The following is a 16,637-nucleotide window of genomic DNA, read 5'->3' as shown; positions in this document are numbered from 1 at the left end:
GAATGTGGAAACAGACTAGAGCCAGCGTGACTGAGTTTAGGTGCCAGCTGCCCAATACCTGGGGATCTCAGGGGCCCTTAAGAAGTTGCAGCCTGGGACTTCCCTGGTGGCGCAGTGGTTAAGAATCTGACTGCCAATGCAGGAGACATGGGTTTGAGCCCTGGTCCAGGAAGAGCCCACATGCCATGGGGCCACTAAGCCCGAGTGCCACAACTACTGAACCTGTGCTCTAGAGCCCAAGAGCCACAACTACTGAGCCCGCATGCCACAACTACTGAAGCCCACATGCCTAGAGGACATGCTCCACAACAAGAGAAGCCACCACAATGAGAAGCCCACGCACCACAATGAAGAGTAGCCCCCACTCGCTGCAACTAGAGAAAGCCCACATGCAGCAGTGAAGACCCAACACAGCCAAATAAATAAAATAGTTAAGGTTTAAAAAAAAGAGAGAGAAGTTGTAGCCCCTTCTGTTAGGGGTAGAAATCTATCCTAGGAAGCTAAGTTTGGGCATAGCCCATCCTGCTGGCAGAAGGGGAGACCCTAGTCCTTTCTGGCATGATATGTGGGCAACCTCAGTACTAGCTCCCAAGGTCATTTTGGGATGATCATACTCTTCTATTCATTTTTCAAAGAGTGTTAGTAATAACCTGCTAATGGCCAGTGTAAACAGTACCATGCTACAACAATCTGCTAGGTAAAGGAAGTACTTAGATTTAATGGAAGATTGTTCAAAGATGGAAAACTTTTATTGAGTACTTGTATTACATTCAGACACATCAGAATATTAAGTTACAGGGAGAAGGCAAAATGGAGATAGCCTATCAATTGGGGCAAAAAGATGAAGATACGGTGAGATGAAGAAAGATATAAGAGAGAATAATACTTGAAATAAATTAATTTGACAAATATTTATTGAACACCTGTGCTAAGTTCTGAGGATGAGCAGGTGAGCAAGACAGATATGGCCCCTACTTGTCCTACAGACAAGTAAACAGCCCAGTATATCTTAAAAAGCTAAAATATTAATTTTTAAAGAGTTTTTCCTGAATTACTTGTACTAACATTTTAAAACTCTCTCAAGGTGAAACCCTATTTACCTGAATGAACCGAAAAAAAAAAAAAGCTGATTGATAAACAGAAGCAATAATAAATTTTAAAGTAGAAATAAATTTTACCTAATCTTTAAAAAAGATTCAGAAAAGTTTTTGAATGTTTATTTTACTCCAGACATATTTTAGGAAAAGACTGTCATACAAAGGCCTATTTAGGGAGAATTTTTAATGTTCAAAAATAAGAATCTTACAAGTGTCCAAGACCCTTCAGGTAACAATAAAGCAACATTTACCAAGCTTTCAAGGAAATGTTATTATCAAATAGAAGGGCATTTTCAAATATGCCAGAACTAAGAACACATACCCCCTTTATGAATAAGCTATTTCAAGACACATTCTAGAGCAAGAGATGATCAAAAGAAAAAATTCAAGCATAGGGAAGTTGCAGCTGGAAGAGACTGGCAATAGTACTGAAAACATTTGTAGGGATGAGACTTGATAATTGGTGTAAATACACTTATAACCCCCCCCAAAAAAACAAAAAAATATGAATAGGCAAGCCTCACAGAAAGAAATACAATACAAATGGCTGGTAAAATATGAAAGATGATCACTTTCACCACTGATCAGAAATATGCAAGTTAAAATCACAAAGAAATACCACTTTCCAACCTATTATATTAATTTAAAAGAATTCTTTTTGAATACTAACAGAGGAATCAGCTTGACAGAGGAACCTATTGGCCAAATTTGGGACAATTTTAGCATCAAAAGAACAATGACTGTAATTGATTGAAAAACACTGACTACACAAGAAACCATGAGTCCATAAGATACTCAAAGAAAAAAAAAAGTAAGAATAATAAAACAATCAGGCAAGCAAAGAAAATAAATAAAAACTTCTTTGCAGGTGACCATTACACCAAGTTCTTACTCTGAAAGGGACAGGAATATTTTTCATTTGCAATAGTAATTGTATCACAGGGTGACCTAATAGTCCTAGTTGATGAGGAAAAGCACTTCTTTCAAGAAAAATGCCAGCTATGAATGTAGACAAAATTTGAAAATCACAATTTGCAACCCCTAAGGACATAATTAAGTCAAGAATTATCAGTGAATGCTAAAACTACTAGGTAAAAGTTTGATAGAGAGCTGGATATTCACCTGGGTGCCAAAAGTATCACCTCACAGATCACTAGCTAGTTCCAAGATGATTGTCACCACATAAACCCAGTGGTCAATCTTAATATCGCCAACAATGGAATAACCAGAGCTTCATTATGTGACCCCTAGTTACACCATTATGTGATGCAGTGTTTAGCCTGAATCTAACTAAGACATCAGTGTCAACTTCCAATAATAAAAAATATGGGGGTTATTGTTAAATGACAATCAGAAAAATCCAGAAAGTAGGACATTCTAGGGGAACAACTATCCTGGTCTTTCCAAGTCAGTGAGTGTCATAGGAAAAATAAAAAGCTGGAGGGTTTAAGAGGGAGATAAGGAGGGACAGGAAAAGGAGTGTCTGTTCTAGATTAAAGTACACTTCAGAGACCCAACAACCAAATGCAATCATAGTTCTTGATTGGATTCTAATATGAACAAACTTGCTGCAAAGACATTTTGGGGACAAGTGGAGGAAACTTGGGTGTGTTGATATTATTGTGCTTCTGTAGGGAAGTGTTCTTATTTAGATATGCATATCAGAACATTTAGGAGTGAGGTGGGGGTGGCGGAATTGGACAGTCAAAAGGTACAAACTTCCAGTTACAGGACAACTAAGTACTAGGGATGTAATGTACAACATGATAAATACAATTAACATTGCTGTATGTTATATATATGAAAGTTAAGAAAGTAAATCCTGAGTTCTCATCAAAAGAAAAAAATTTTTGCTATTTCTTTAAATTTGTATCTATATGAGATGATAGATGGTCACTAAACCTACTGTGATAATCACTTCATGATATATGTGTTGGATTGGCCAAAAAGTTCAAGTTTTTCCATAAGATGTTACAGAAAACAAAATTTTTGGCCAACCCAATAAATCAAATCATTATGCTCTACACCTTAAACTTACAGAGTGCTATTTGTCAATTATATCTCAACAAAACTGGAGGAAAAAAATATTAGGAGTGAAATATTTAGGAGTCACAATGTCTATATTTAAAAAAACTTCAATTTATAAAAAGTGAAACATATGACAAAATGTTAAAGTAATTATTAAATCTAAGTGATAGGTATATGGCTTTATTCTACTACTCTCTCTACTTTTCTGCACATTTATAATTTTCATAATAAGGATAGAAAGCATTTTTAATATCTAGCATTTGTGAAGGTTTAAGGAAATAGACCATGTCATACACATTGTTGGTTAGAGTGTAAATTGGTATAACCTTCTTAGGGGACAATTTGGAATATATAAATTTTATTTATTTATTATTGAAATATAGTTGATTTACAATGTTGTGCTAGTTTCATGTGTACAGCAAAGTGATTCAGTTATACATATATGTATAAATTAGATTCTTTTTTTAGATTCTTTTCTAAATATAAATTTAGAAAATTTCTAAATTGAGTATAGTTCCCTGTGTTGTACGGTAGGTCCTTGATGTTTAATCTATTTTATATATAGTAATTTGTATCTGCTAATCTCAAACTCCTAATTTACCCCTCCCCCCTTTCCCCTTTGGTAACCATAAGTTTGTTTTCTATGTTTGTGAGTCTATTTCTGTTTTGTAAGTTCATTTTTATCATTTTTTATTATTTTAAAAATATTTATTTATTTATTTGGCTGCACCAAGTCTTACTTACAGCACGCGGGATCTTTAGTTGTGGCATGTGAACTTTTAGTTGCGGCAGGTGGGGATCTAGTTCCCTAACCAGGGATCGAACCCCGGCCCCCTGTATTGAGAGTGCAGAGTCTTAGCCACTGGACCACCAGGAAAGTCCCATTTGTATCATTGTTTTAGATTCTGTGATATGTTTTCGATATCATATTTGTCTTTCTCTGTCTGATAAATTTTATTTTTAAATATACATACCCTTTGACATAGTAATCCCATCATTAAGAATCTATTAATGACTAGTGATACAAGTGTAGAGGATATATATATAAGGATGTTTACTATAGCATTATTTATAATATAAACAAATCTGAGACAAATGAACCAGTGAAATGGTTAAATATATTTTGACAAATATTACATATTATTTATGACAAAGAATACCATATTACTGTGAAAAAGTAGGTGTATACTTCCTATATTGGTTTGCTAGTGCTTCCATAAGAAAGTAACACAGACTAGGTAGGAGGCTTAAACAACAAAGATTTCTTTTCTCACAGTTCTGGAGGCTAGAAATCTGAGACAACATGTCAGCAGGGTTGGTTTCTTCTGAGGCCTCTCTCCTTGGCTTGTAAATGGCAGTCTTCTCCAGTGCTTTCACATGGCCTTTCCTCTGTGCCATCTGTGTCCAAATTTCCTCTTCTTATAAGGACATCAGTCGTACTAGAGTAGGGGCCACACTAATGACCTTATTTAAACTCTCCAAATATAGTCACATTCTTGGGTGCTGGAAAATAGAACTTCAACATATGAAATTTTGGGGACACAATTCAGTCCATAACATTTACTAACATAGAAAGATGCTCATGATTTTTTTGGTTAAAAAAAAAAAAGGAGCAGGACAACATGTGCAGTATGACCCCTTTATTTATTTTTCAAAATTAAAAAACAATAAAATCAAAACCTCTAGTACATGTTTATATGCGGTTTGGGTTATATCGAAAACATTCTGGAAGGATAGATACCCAGCTGTTAATAATGGTTCCCTGGGGAGTAAAAATGGAGTTAGGAATGGAAGGAGGGAGAGATTTCCACTCTTTCTTTTCTTTTTCTTTCTTTTTTTTTTTTACAAACATGGGTTACATTTGTGTTTTTGTTTTGTTTTGTTTTTTTTGATGTGGACCATTTTTAAAGTCTTTATTGAACTTGTTACAATATTGCTTCTGTTTTATGTTTTGGTTTTTTTGACCAAGAGGCATATGGGATCTTAGCACCTCCTGCATTGGGATCAGGGATCGACTGACCAGGGATTGAGCCCACACCCCCTGCATTGGAAGGCAAGTCTTAACCACTGGACCGCCAGGGAAGTCCCATGGGTTACATTTGTAATTGGAAAATTTTAGCTTAAAAAGTACAGCTACAATGTAGACCACCGCCCCCCCCCACACAAAGGAAAACATATTCTTCCTTGAAAGAAAGTGTCCTTATTGAAATGGGGGTTTGGGACTGGCATTCAATCCCAGGTAGATTAACAAAGATGGGGAAAATGGGAAGAAACAAATAAAAATGAGGCAAACTACAAATAACAATGTAAAACAGAATTAAAAAGTATTGTTCTGATGTTGACTTTGATAATTACATAAATAAAGGCTTAAAGCTGTCTTTGAAACACTTTAGGATTTCCTTGAACTAGTAGAATTGAAAGCAGAGTTTACCTTTCTTCCAAATTACTGCAGCAGGTAAGAGCAAACAAAGCATTCTATACAGAGAAAAAAGCAAAACAAAAGCATTCTATAAGAGAAAAGAAAGAAAGGCAAGAAGGAAAAGAAATATTTCAAAATTAAATACATAAAGAGAAAAATTAGGAGATAAGAGTTATGGTAATCAATGTAAATAAGAGTTAGATTTATTGAATCCTATGTTCCTGGCGCTGAGCTAAGGACTCTGCCCTGTGCAGGTAACAGAATCAACCTGCAAATCTTTCTGGTTTTGGGGTTTGAAACGAGGCTGAGCCGTGAAGAGAACTCTATGCAACTAGTAACAAATGTCTTGGTTAGAAACCTTGAGGAAAGGAGACTTTCTGTCTCCCAGTCTGGCAAGATTCCCTAAACTGTTGGGGAGATGGGGAGAGGTGGGAGAAGAATTAGCCCTGTGATGCTTCTGGGCTGAGACCACAAGCCCTTCCAATGAGCCCTAGACAAAACCTAGAGGCAGCAGGGACCCTCGAGGCCCATGTGCCAAGAGAACAGGAAGGTGCTTTTACCAGGGCCCAGGGCCAGATGTACGCAATTTGCCCTAACTCCTCCATCAGCGAATACCCTATTCCAGGAAGCCACTATTGACCATCCCAGCCCTCAAGTTTAGGCAGCCTGCTTTAGTCCTCCCTAAATGCCCTGACCCCATCTTATCACGGACCATACCATATTTTAATGATCTTTGTATATGCTTGTTCTCTTTCACTAGACTGTGAATTCTCAAGAGCGGGAATTAAGTATCTCCTGTGCCTGACACATAGTAGGCGATTTAGTTCTACAACAGAAGAATATCACTTATATTTGACTGTTTCCTCACTAAACTCTAAACTCCATAAAATTAAAGAATATACATCTGGTTTTATGCACAATTAAATCACTGGAGCCTCACACAGTGCTTGGGACAGATTAGATTATCAATAAATATTTTTGAATGATTAATTCTGTCTTCTCTATGATTCTGTCTTCTCTATCTACTGTGTCACGTTCCAAGAAAAAGCATCTTCTTGACATTCTTTTCCTTGTAACGACTTAGTGTTTTAAATTGTTTCTGCCCTTTAACGTTTTAAAATTTGTCATCATTTTCCCGTTTTCATCCTCACACTCACATGGCACATGATCTCCACTATTTGAAAGTGTGCGATTTTGATTCAGCCTTGTATTTATCCTCCTATTGCAAACTGCCAGCCTTCCTATCAACCTCCGTTACCTAACTGCTAGAATGCCATGAACCAGGGGCGGTACTTAGAGGTGAACAGTTAGCTTCCAATTTACAAGCTTGCTTCTCTCCGGGGTAACTGCAAAGTCACACGTTCCTGGGTGTGACCTTTTCACGACATAATCTCCTCCACGAGTGGGTTAATTAGATTATGTATGACTATAACCGATTAAATTAAAAGTGTGGTATAATGGAAGAGTTAAAATAGTATTCGCCGGGGAAGGTTGTGGAGTTTTTAAAAATATATGATATAGGCTTTCATAAGAGAATAAGAGAAACAAGGAAAACATGTTCCAAATTACCTTCCAAGCAGTTAGTCTGGATTGACAGTCCCACTGACAAAGGAGGGGACCAAACGCTCCTTCGCACCGGTGTCGGCAGCCGCAGCCGGCGCCTCTGTGGGCGGGGCCACCGGAGCCTCCAGGGACCCAAAGGGAGAGGGGGCGGGGTCAAGGCGGGTCCAGGCCTTCAGGGGCGGGTCCTCAGCGGGCGAGGGGCAGGCTGGGAAGAGGCGCCATATTGGCGTCGGCCGCGCTGTATTGTCATAAATAGAGCCGGTTTTCTGGTGTTTTCACTACTCGGTTGGATGCCTCGGCCGTAGTAAGTAAGACAGTGAGCGAGCAAGCGAGCTACAAGCGAGCGGAGGAAAGTGGACAGGAGGAGAAGGGAAGAGCAAGAACAGGACTCCAGAGCGAAAGACTCGCCGGTGAGGGAGGCGCAGGAAGCGATGAAAGAGATGTCTGCGTAAGTGGTGGGGGCCGGCGGTTGGGGGCGAGGCATAACGGGGTGGGCTGGGGTGGCCGGCCTGGCACCCGTTTCTGTTCCCTGCCCCTCGCGCCGCGCCCTGAGCTCTCTCAATGGTCTCCTTCCCCTCTCCCGGCCGTTTGGCAAGGGCACCTCCCCTACACCCGGCGGCTCACCTGGTCACCGCTGCACAGACTCGGGGACTGCAGGAGTCCCCATCTGCCCCTTGCTGCCCTACCTCTGAGGACGCCCCCAGACAAGGTTGCGGCGGAAGAGAGGCGCGTGTGTCCGTGGGGAGAAATTGTCGGTTACTCTCCTGCCCCCAGCGCTGTCTGAGCCGGTCTCTGCTCCTGTCTGCATTGGCGCAAATACCATCCCCCTCCCTCCCCCTCCTCCCTTCCTGACCGGCTGTCTCCACGTCTCCTGGAGTGAATGACCTATCCCAGCCCATGGGTTTCTCTTTCGTAATGACTATGGTCTCCCTGGTCTCCCCACCTATCCACAGTACATCTGCCGGTCTATACCTCCTGCTCATACTTTGATAAGTCAGAAACAGTGTCCGTGCTTGGCAAGATTTTGTTGTAGCTTCTTACATTTTAGTTTATTAGGAAATAATTTAAACATAAAGAAAAATGCAGAGAATAACATAAGCATCATTTGTGTAGCCACCATCCATCTCTCCCAAAGCATAACTTTCCGTGTGTGTGTGTGTGTGTGTGTGTGTGTGTGTGTGTGTGTACACACATATCTTTATTTAAAAGAAAACAAGCATACCGAATACATCTGAAGGATTCTGTTACCTTCTTCAGTGGTCCATCCACCTCCCTCTCCAGAGTTCCCCACAGTTCCAAATTTGATGCTTATTGCTGCATGTTTTTTATGCTATTACTATACATGTATGTGTCCATAATCGGCATTGTTTTACTTGTTTTTAAGCTTTATATAACTAGTATCACACTTGTCATTCAACAACTTCTTTAGTACAACATAATATCTTTGAGATTTGTCCATGATAGTATTTTCAGCTCTAATTAATTAGTACTACTGTATTGTATTCCATTGTAGGGATACACCCTAATTTAGTCCTTTTCCTGTTAGTGATTATTTTAGGTCATTTCTAAGTTTTTTTTTTTAATGTTACAGTGTGGCAGTGAACATTTTTGTACATGTCTCCTTGTACACTTGTACTAGACTTGCTCCAAGGGTGTTTACTTATAAGTGGAATTGATGAGTGGAAGGGAATGTGGAATTCTGTTGCTTGCCTTGTTTTCCTGTCTAGATGAGGGAGGTTCAGAATAATGGATTTGGAATTTCAGTGCTAGTAGGGACCTTGAGAGTCAACTTTTTCAGCATATAGATAAGAAAGTGGGGCCCAAGGTAGCTGGTGTCATAGACTTCACTTAGACAATGAAGAAAACAATTAACTAGAGTGACAGAATGTTAGGACTATAAACTCTGATGCAAGCAAGGAATGTTAATGTATGTTTTGGGAACAAATCTAGTTGTGATTGCTTTTTAAAAGCTAGACTATTTCACTAGGACCTGCTAATGGGATGTTTTTGTTTCTTGGGGGGGGGCATTGTTTTTACTTAGAGCTTTCTTTCAAGTGGCTGACTGCTTTTCAAAGACTGACTGTAGATGGTACTTGACTTAAGTCTGCAGGGTGTGTAGTGGAGGTGGCCCTGGCCCAGCTCCCATTCAGGCTCTTTGCATTTGAGCTGAGTGGTGTTGGTACAGCTGTCCTGATGCCAACACAGGCTGCTTTTGGCTTGAAAAGACATCCTAACCATGAAAGCTTGAGGCAGTATGAATAGTCCTTCATCAACATAAGCACAAAATATCCTTTTTTCGTTAAAAAAAAAAAGCGGGGCTCCAACCGTTAGTACTTACTAAACTTTTAAGGTAGCTAAAGTAATGAGTGGATTGAGAGATTTAATGTATCAGTATATGGTACTTTAAATTTTTTCTGCTGTTTCATTTTTCTTGAACAGAAACACCGTGCTGGACAGCCAGCGTCAACAAAAGCATTATGGAATCACCTCTCCAATTAGCTTGGCATGTCCAAAAGAAATTGATCATATTTACACACAGAAATTAATTGATGCCATGAAACCATTTGGAGTATTTGAAGATGAGGAAGAATTGAACCACAGGTATGTCACTTAACAATGCAAAATATTTTATAGTACATTCTTTAATCATTAATTCTGTGAACATATATCAAGTACCAATTATGTCCCTGCCTAGGGATATAAAAATGACAAAATGAAGAGAAAACTTGGCCCTCCTGGAGTTTATATTTTAGTTGAAGGTTAGAGGAGGAAACTAACAATTAGCCAAGTAAGTAAAATAAATACAGTGTTACACTTGACAAGTGCTGCTGAGAAGAATGAAGCTGGGAGAGGAGGTTGTCAGGGAAGGCCTCATTGACATTTGAGGGAAATTTTAAAGGTGAGAGAGGAGCTATGTGGGTATGAGGGAAGAGCATTCTAGGCAGAAGGCTTGAGGTGGGAGTGTACCTGGTATATTTAAGAAATAGACAGCAGGGTAGCCTAGGTATGTGAAGCAGAGTGAATAAGAAGGGAAATGTGGGCTTAAAGTAAATGAGGTGGGAAGGAGCTTGGAAGGAAAGGTCACTTAGGACCTTGAAAGCCATTTATAACGGTTTTGGCTTTTACTCTGAGTGAGATGGGAAGCTGTTAGGGTTTTGAGCAAAAGATTGACATGATTTACTCATGTTTAACATAGTCACTCCGGCTGCTTTACCGAGCATAGTCTGAAGGGGGGTCAAAGGCAGAAGCAGGGAAACTAGTTAGGAGGCTATTATAATAACCCAAGGAAAAACATGATGGTGGCCAGAACTAGGGATGGCAGTGGAAGTGATAAGAAGTAGTAGAATTCTGGATGTATTTTAAAAGTAGGGTGGTTTAATGACTGTGGAATGTGAGGGGGTGGGAGGGGAGGGGTCAAGGACGATGCCAAGATTTTTGGTCTCAGCATCTCGAAGGATGGGATTCCATTACCTGGGGAAGGCTGAAGGAGAAGCAGGTTCGGACAGATCAGGAATTCAGTTTTTCATGTGTTATCTTTGAGATGCCTAAACTCTTCTATCTTCTTTTTTTTTTTAAATCTGGATTTGGATATGCCATTGGTTGCAAGTTTGTTTTAATATCAAATTGCTTTTATTAAGTAAATTTTATAAAAATTAGCCAATAAATTATTTACCTGTTTTTATTATCCAAAAACTCATAACTGTCAGTGAGAGAATGCTAACCTCTATTATCACCACACTGAATTGATTTTATTCCATAGTAAGGCCAAGAAAGTTGACAGTTCAGTTGGCCTCTGCAGCTTTATTGAAGGTAATTTTGATTTTTTTATTAGGCTTTTTGAATTTTGAAAATAGCTCAAAGACCAAAATACTATCAATCACATTTATCGTCTCTTTGGAACTCTTAGGAACCTAAGAATGCCAAAGAGATGTGCCATGTGTCAACAGATGTGATAGCATTAGCACGTGTATAATATGCTTTTACTCTAGCACCAACACAAAGGTACTGCCTATATGTTTAATTACTTTTTAAAATAGTTTGTTTTTGGTGTGTGTTTGTTTTCATCTAAAGCATGTTATTTTTTATTATAGGCTGGTTGTTCTTGGTAAACTGAACAATTTAGTAAAAGAATGGATTTCTGAGGTCAGTGAGAGTAAGGTAAGACTCTAAACTAAATTGAATTCATAGTTTCATTATGTCCTGGTAGTAAGATGCAGAGTTGAGAATAATCAGAAATACCTTAAAACTTTTTAGTATACTTGGAAATGAATTGGTGTAGATATTGAGTCCTAAATAAGTGAGGATTTACCCCAGAGGTAGCCAGTGTCTGACTGGAGTTCACATAAATGTCTTGCTTGACTCACATGTAGTAGATCAAAATTTAACTACTGAGATTTTACTTTAAAAGCCAGATTTCAGACTTCTTGTGAAATACCAGGTCTGGCAGCACTGGGCCTTCCTTTGTGCAAGGCAGGAAGAGGCTTGAGTGGAATTGGGCTCCTCCCCTTCAGTGCTTCATGGTCCCCATCACTCCCTGCTCTCTCTGACACAGCAACTGTCAGTTATCAGTTTCTTTGTTTCTTATGTGTATACTTTCGTCATTTGCATTCCTGCCTGGCCCATGAGACATAGGAGTTTGCAAACCCTAATTTATACTTACACAACTTTTTCCCCCCTCTGGTAGCTTAACTATTTTTCTTCTAAAATCGATTACATTTTTCTTGCTTTCTTAGAGTATTTTGAGTATAATTGAATTCTCATTTGTCAGGGAATCATCACTATGAATATTATTTTACTGGCTGTAGTAAAATGAGGTGTAGGGCATGTTCAACTGGGTAATACTATTTGCCCCTTCACGAAGTGGCTCAAACTGTTGTATTTTAAATTTTAGGGTTTTTTTTTTTTTTTTTACAGTTTTCCCATCTCTTAACAGCATTCAGCTGAAAGTTAATGGCTCACAGCAGTAGTGTCTCTCTCTGTCAAATCCCTTTCTGCCCACTAATCTGCATCAGTTTAGAAATTAGATAAACACCTGTTAGAATTCTTTCTTTTACAACTTTTATTATTTCCTTCTGTACTTATGATACATATATAAAATTGGTTCTTTTAAAAAATGGGCTCTGAATAAGGTTATGAGGGACTGTGCTAATCTACAATCATTGAGTTTAAATAAATGGTCTTTACGCTGTTTACTTTTGCTGCCAAATCACTATCTGGCTCATTTCTGAGCTCACAGCAGGGTTATCAATAGTAGAGGTTTTCAGTTAGGTTGAATTCGGAGCAGGTGAAATGCTAGTCATGAGTAATAAAAAAAAAAAAAAATCATGCTTGTTTCTCTGCTACTAGCTGATCAACTCCTTAAGAAATAAACCTTATTCACCTGTGCAACCTCAGGACAGAGCTCAGGGATTGAATAAATGTCAGCCCATAATTGCTATGGGTATGCAAACCAGATACACAACTTGCTAGAATTCTTTTAAAATCAGAGTATCAAGCTTTATGACTTCTTGTGTGGTCTTTATGTCAGCTGATGTGGTTGTGCTGAGGTCTTTGCTCCCATCCATATTCTAGGATACATCAAGGGAAGTCAAGTGTTAAACTATTCACAAAAGAGGCTAGATTACTTTATTGAGAGATACACCTAACTAATTTTCTTACTGTGTGGTTTTTTGCACCTAAAAGAAAAATCCAGTAGAATCTGTTCCAAGGTCAAAAGGTTTTTTTGTTTTTAATTATTTAAATTGCTTTTTCCCTCATTTCATTCACATCAGTGCTTTAATCTGCAAAGACCAGTAGCTGGTTTCCATTTAATTTCTAGGCATAAAACCATTGTTAAAAATTTGAGGCTTTGCCACTGTTTGGCATTTTTTAAGCAAAGAAAATAAAATATGTAATCATTTTAAAAATTTTAATTGGTTTTAACATCTTTATTTGCATAGATAAGGTGATTGGTCTTTTTTATATCATTATAATTCCCTTTCATTTATGCATATTTTAGTTTGAAAAATATCTGAAGGATTTGAGTTAGATCAAAGATCATTTTAGTATTCTACACACAGTTGGAATATTTAAAGTTTAAACAGTCCAGAACTCCAAGTCAAATCATTTTAGTTAAATACTGTGGTTTGTGGGGAAAATACTTTACTCTGTGATTCAGTTTATCACTTTCTCATAAATCAAGAAGAAATCATGCTTTTCAAAGTAGGAAGGTAAACTAAAAGGGGCTTCTCTATCCTTTTGATTCATGTTAGTCATCAATAATTTTATTAACTCTTTCTAGCTATTATTTGTGGTACTCTTGAAACATGTCCGTTAAACAGAAAATAACAAACATAATGTCCTGTTATGCAGATACTTTTAGTCAAGTTCATTAGCAGATATTACTCTCTGGAACTTGGACTGGGCATTTTGGGGAAATAGAAGTAGTAGACAGAGTTCTCACCTTCAAGGAATTCAAATATAGTTGAAGAGATGGAACTAACATACACAGAATAAAAAAAGTCAATAAATGTAGTATAAAAGTGGTTAAAGATAATAACAGTAGAGGAGCACAGGGGGAAAAAGGAGCTTGTTACAAGATGGATAATCAAAGAAAGCTTCATGAGGGAGGTGGAACTTGAAGTGATCTTTGAAAAATAGATGGTATTGAGATACCCAGAGAGGATGGCAAGCATTTGAGAGAAGGAAAATGGCAAATGCAATGGAAAGGAGACTAGGTTATGTAATGTGTTGGCAGTTGGAGCTTCAGAAGGGAATATTAGGAGACAAGGCAAGAAAGATCCTTAAGAGCATACTGTGGATGTCCTTGGGATCCAAGGATCAGAATCCGTAGAAGAATGCATTGGCAAGTTTTGAGCAGAAGAGTTATGTAATAGAGTTAATTTAAGAACACCAGCCAGTGAATTTTTAACAAAATGGAGTAAGAAATAAAGACTAATGGCAAGAGGGTAACTTATGATACTGTCAAATAGCACAGAATGGGAGTGGGTGGGGAGGAAGTGACATGTGAGGGATATAACCTAAGAATTGGTAAGCCAGGAAGAATAATAATGACTTATAGGTATGGGCAGTAAGGAAAATAAGGAACAAAAATAGAGAAATCAGAAGGTATACCTGGTTTATCATAGGAAGAATTTTTTGCTAGGTTTCAGGCATGTATACTGAAGTGGATCAGAAAGTCTGAGTGAAAATATCTGATGGGCAGTTAGAATTGGCTCTAGAGAGAGGTGAAAAGTAGCATTGTAATTCTGGTACAACCAAAAATATGTTAATTAAAGTTGTTAGATTAGGTCTCATAAGGAGATCATGTCAAGAATTACCCCACTTTCTGGCAGAAATATTACAGAGCTAGAATCAATAAGTTAAGCATATCTGTCACAAAAACTAAAGGGGAGATAGTATTAGTCGAGTATGATAACTGTAGAGAGCTGAAAGTGCATTAATTTGGTAGTTCCAAGTTCCTTGGTGACTTTTAAGTGATGGAGCCAAATCAGGTAATTTGGGGGGACAGGTAGGGTCAAGTGATAAAAAATGTTTTTCTTAAGATAGAGATGTGTGCATGTATACTGGACACAAATTTGTCTTGTCTTTCCTCTGGAAATACCTTCATTACTTCAGCTGCAATCAAAAAAGCTCTGAAGTACTTTTACAAATGTCAGGTCACCAAACTTGACAAATGTAGTACATATCAGTAGCATTTAGGCAATTTTTTAAAATTGAGGTATAGTTTATTTACAATATTATATAAATTTCAGGTGTACAACATAGTGATTCTCAATTTTTAAAGGTTATATACTCCACTTATAGTTATTGTAAAATATTGGCTATATTCCCTGTGCTATACAGTGTATCCTTGTAGCTTATTTATTTTATACATAGTAGTTTGTACCTCTTAATTCCCTACCCCTATCATGTCCCTCTCCCTTTCCCTCTCCCCACTAGTGACCACTAGTTAGTTCTCTGTATTTGTGAGTCTGTTTCTTTTTTGTTATATTCACTAGTTTGTTTTATTTTTTAGATTCTACATGTCAGTGATATCATACAGTGTTTGTCTTTCTCTGTCTGACTTATTTCACTAAGCATAATACCCTCGAAGTCCATCCACGTTGTTGCAAACGGCAAAATTTTATTCTTTTTTATGGCTAATATTCCATTCTGTATATATACTGCATCTTTATCCATTCATCTGTTGATGGACACTTAGTTTGCTTCCGTGTCTTGGCTATTGTAAATAATGCTGCTATGAACATTAGGGTGCATATCTCTTTTCAAATTAATGTTTTCATTTTCTTTGGATATATACCCAGGAGTGTAATTGCTGGATCATGTGGTAGTTCTTTTTTTTTTTTAAATTATTTATTATTTGGTTGTGCCGGGTCTTAGTTGCGGCAGGTGGGCTCCTTAGCTGCGGCTCAAAGGCTCCTTAATTGTGGCTTGCTGGCTCCTTAGTTGCGACGCATGGGCTCCTTAGTTGCGTCATGCAAACTCTTAGTTGCGGCATGCATGTGGAATCTAGTTCCCCGACCAGGGATCAAACCCAGGCCCCCTGCATTGGGAATGTGGAGTCTTAACCACTGCACCACCAGGGAAGTCCCTGGTAGTTCTGTTTTTAGTGTTTTTTTAGGAACCTTACTACTGTTTTCTACAGTGGTTGCACCAATATACATTCCCATCAATAGTCTACAAAGGTTCCCTTTTCTTCACATCCTTGTCAACATGTATTAGAGCATTTAGACAATTTTAATGCTAAATAATTTGAACAACTGAATGCCTTAAAAATTTTTTTATTTTATTTTAGAATCTCCCACCTTCTGTTGTGGCTACTGTTGGTGGAAAAATTTTCACCTTTGGCTCCTATAGGCTTGGAGTACACACCAAAGGTAATTGCTTTTCTATGTTTTACTGGTAAGAACTTGCAATAACAAACTTATTTGTTGTTCATAATCAGAAAATACAGAGGAAAAAATTCCCATTATCTCACTACTAGAGTACTATATTATTTCCTATACTCATCTTACGTAGTTTCTTCTGTACATATGTTTGTGTATACAAAAATGTAATACATATTCAATATACTGTTCTTGATAATAAATACTTTGATTTGCAGGAGCTGACATTGATGCACTTTGTGTTGCTCCAAGACATGTGGAGAGATCTGATTTTTTTCAGTCTTTTTTTGAAAAATTGAAACATCAAGATGGCATTAGAAACTTAAGAGTAAGTATCCTCTCGTATTTAATATTTTGAATTTGTTAACAGATAACTGCAAAAGCTAGGGCTTATGATGGTTGATGTATTTCTTAAGAAGTTGCTGTATCTTGTTAAAATAACAGTAATGACTAAAAACATGGGCTTTTTAGTTATACACACCTGTGTTGAATCTAGAATCTACCACATATTAGCTTGTGGATTTTGGTCAAGTTACCTATTCTCTCTGAGTCTCAGTTTCCTTAGCTATCAAATGAAGATCTAGTGATAACATTCTTATAAAGTTTTTTGGAGGATTGATGAGATAATTTACATAAATCATT

At 37.7% G+C, this 16,637-nt stretch overlaps 1 protein-coding gene and 1 long non-coding RNA gene across 3 annotated transcripts in view; one reads left to right on the top strand and one right to left on the bottom strand.

Annotated features, from left to right (window-relative positions):
* Positions 1-4,260: 4,260 nt before the first annotated feature.
* LOC137206213 (uncharacterized) lies at positions 4,261-7,313 on the bottom strand. The gene is made up of 3 exons (XR_010934530.1): positions 7,114-7,313; positions 5,557-5,600; positions 4,261-4,628 (listed from the first exon to the last, which is right to left on the bottom strand). It is a non-coding gene; the product is annotated as an uncharacterized lncRNA (long non-coding RNA).
* PAPOLG (poly(A) polymerase gamma) overlaps positions 7,288-16,637 on the top strand; it is a 32,893-nt gene continuing 23,543 nt past the window's right edge. The window contains exons 1-5 of one of the 2 annotated variants that reach the window (XM_067704979.1): positions 7,288-7,555; positions 9,547-9,708; positions 11,199-11,250; positions 15,905-15,986; positions 16,214-16,323. In XM_067704979.1, the coding sequence (XP_067561080.1) occupies positions 7,539-7,555; positions 9,547-9,708; positions 11,199-11,250; positions 15,905-15,986; positions 16,214-16,323 (423 nt within the window). In that variant the 5' untranslated portion in view covers positions 7,288-7,538. Of the gene's footprint in view, positions 7,556-9,546; positions 9,709-11,198; positions 11,266-15,904; positions 15,987-16,213; positions 16,324-16,637 lie in introns of both variants that reach the window. The other variant, XM_067704978.1, reaches the window with a different exon arrangement.

Source organism: Pseudorca crassidens, chromosome 14 (genome assembly GCF_039906515.1).
Source record: "Pseudorca crassidens isolate mPseCra1 chromosome 14, mPseCra1.hap1, whole genome shotgun sequence".
Classification (NCBI taxonomy): domain Eukaryota; kingdom Metazoa; phylum Chordata; class Mammalia; order Artiodactyla; family Delphinidae; genus Pseudorca; species Pseudorca crassidens.
This window is presented reverse-complemented; position numbering and strand designations above follow the sequence as displayed.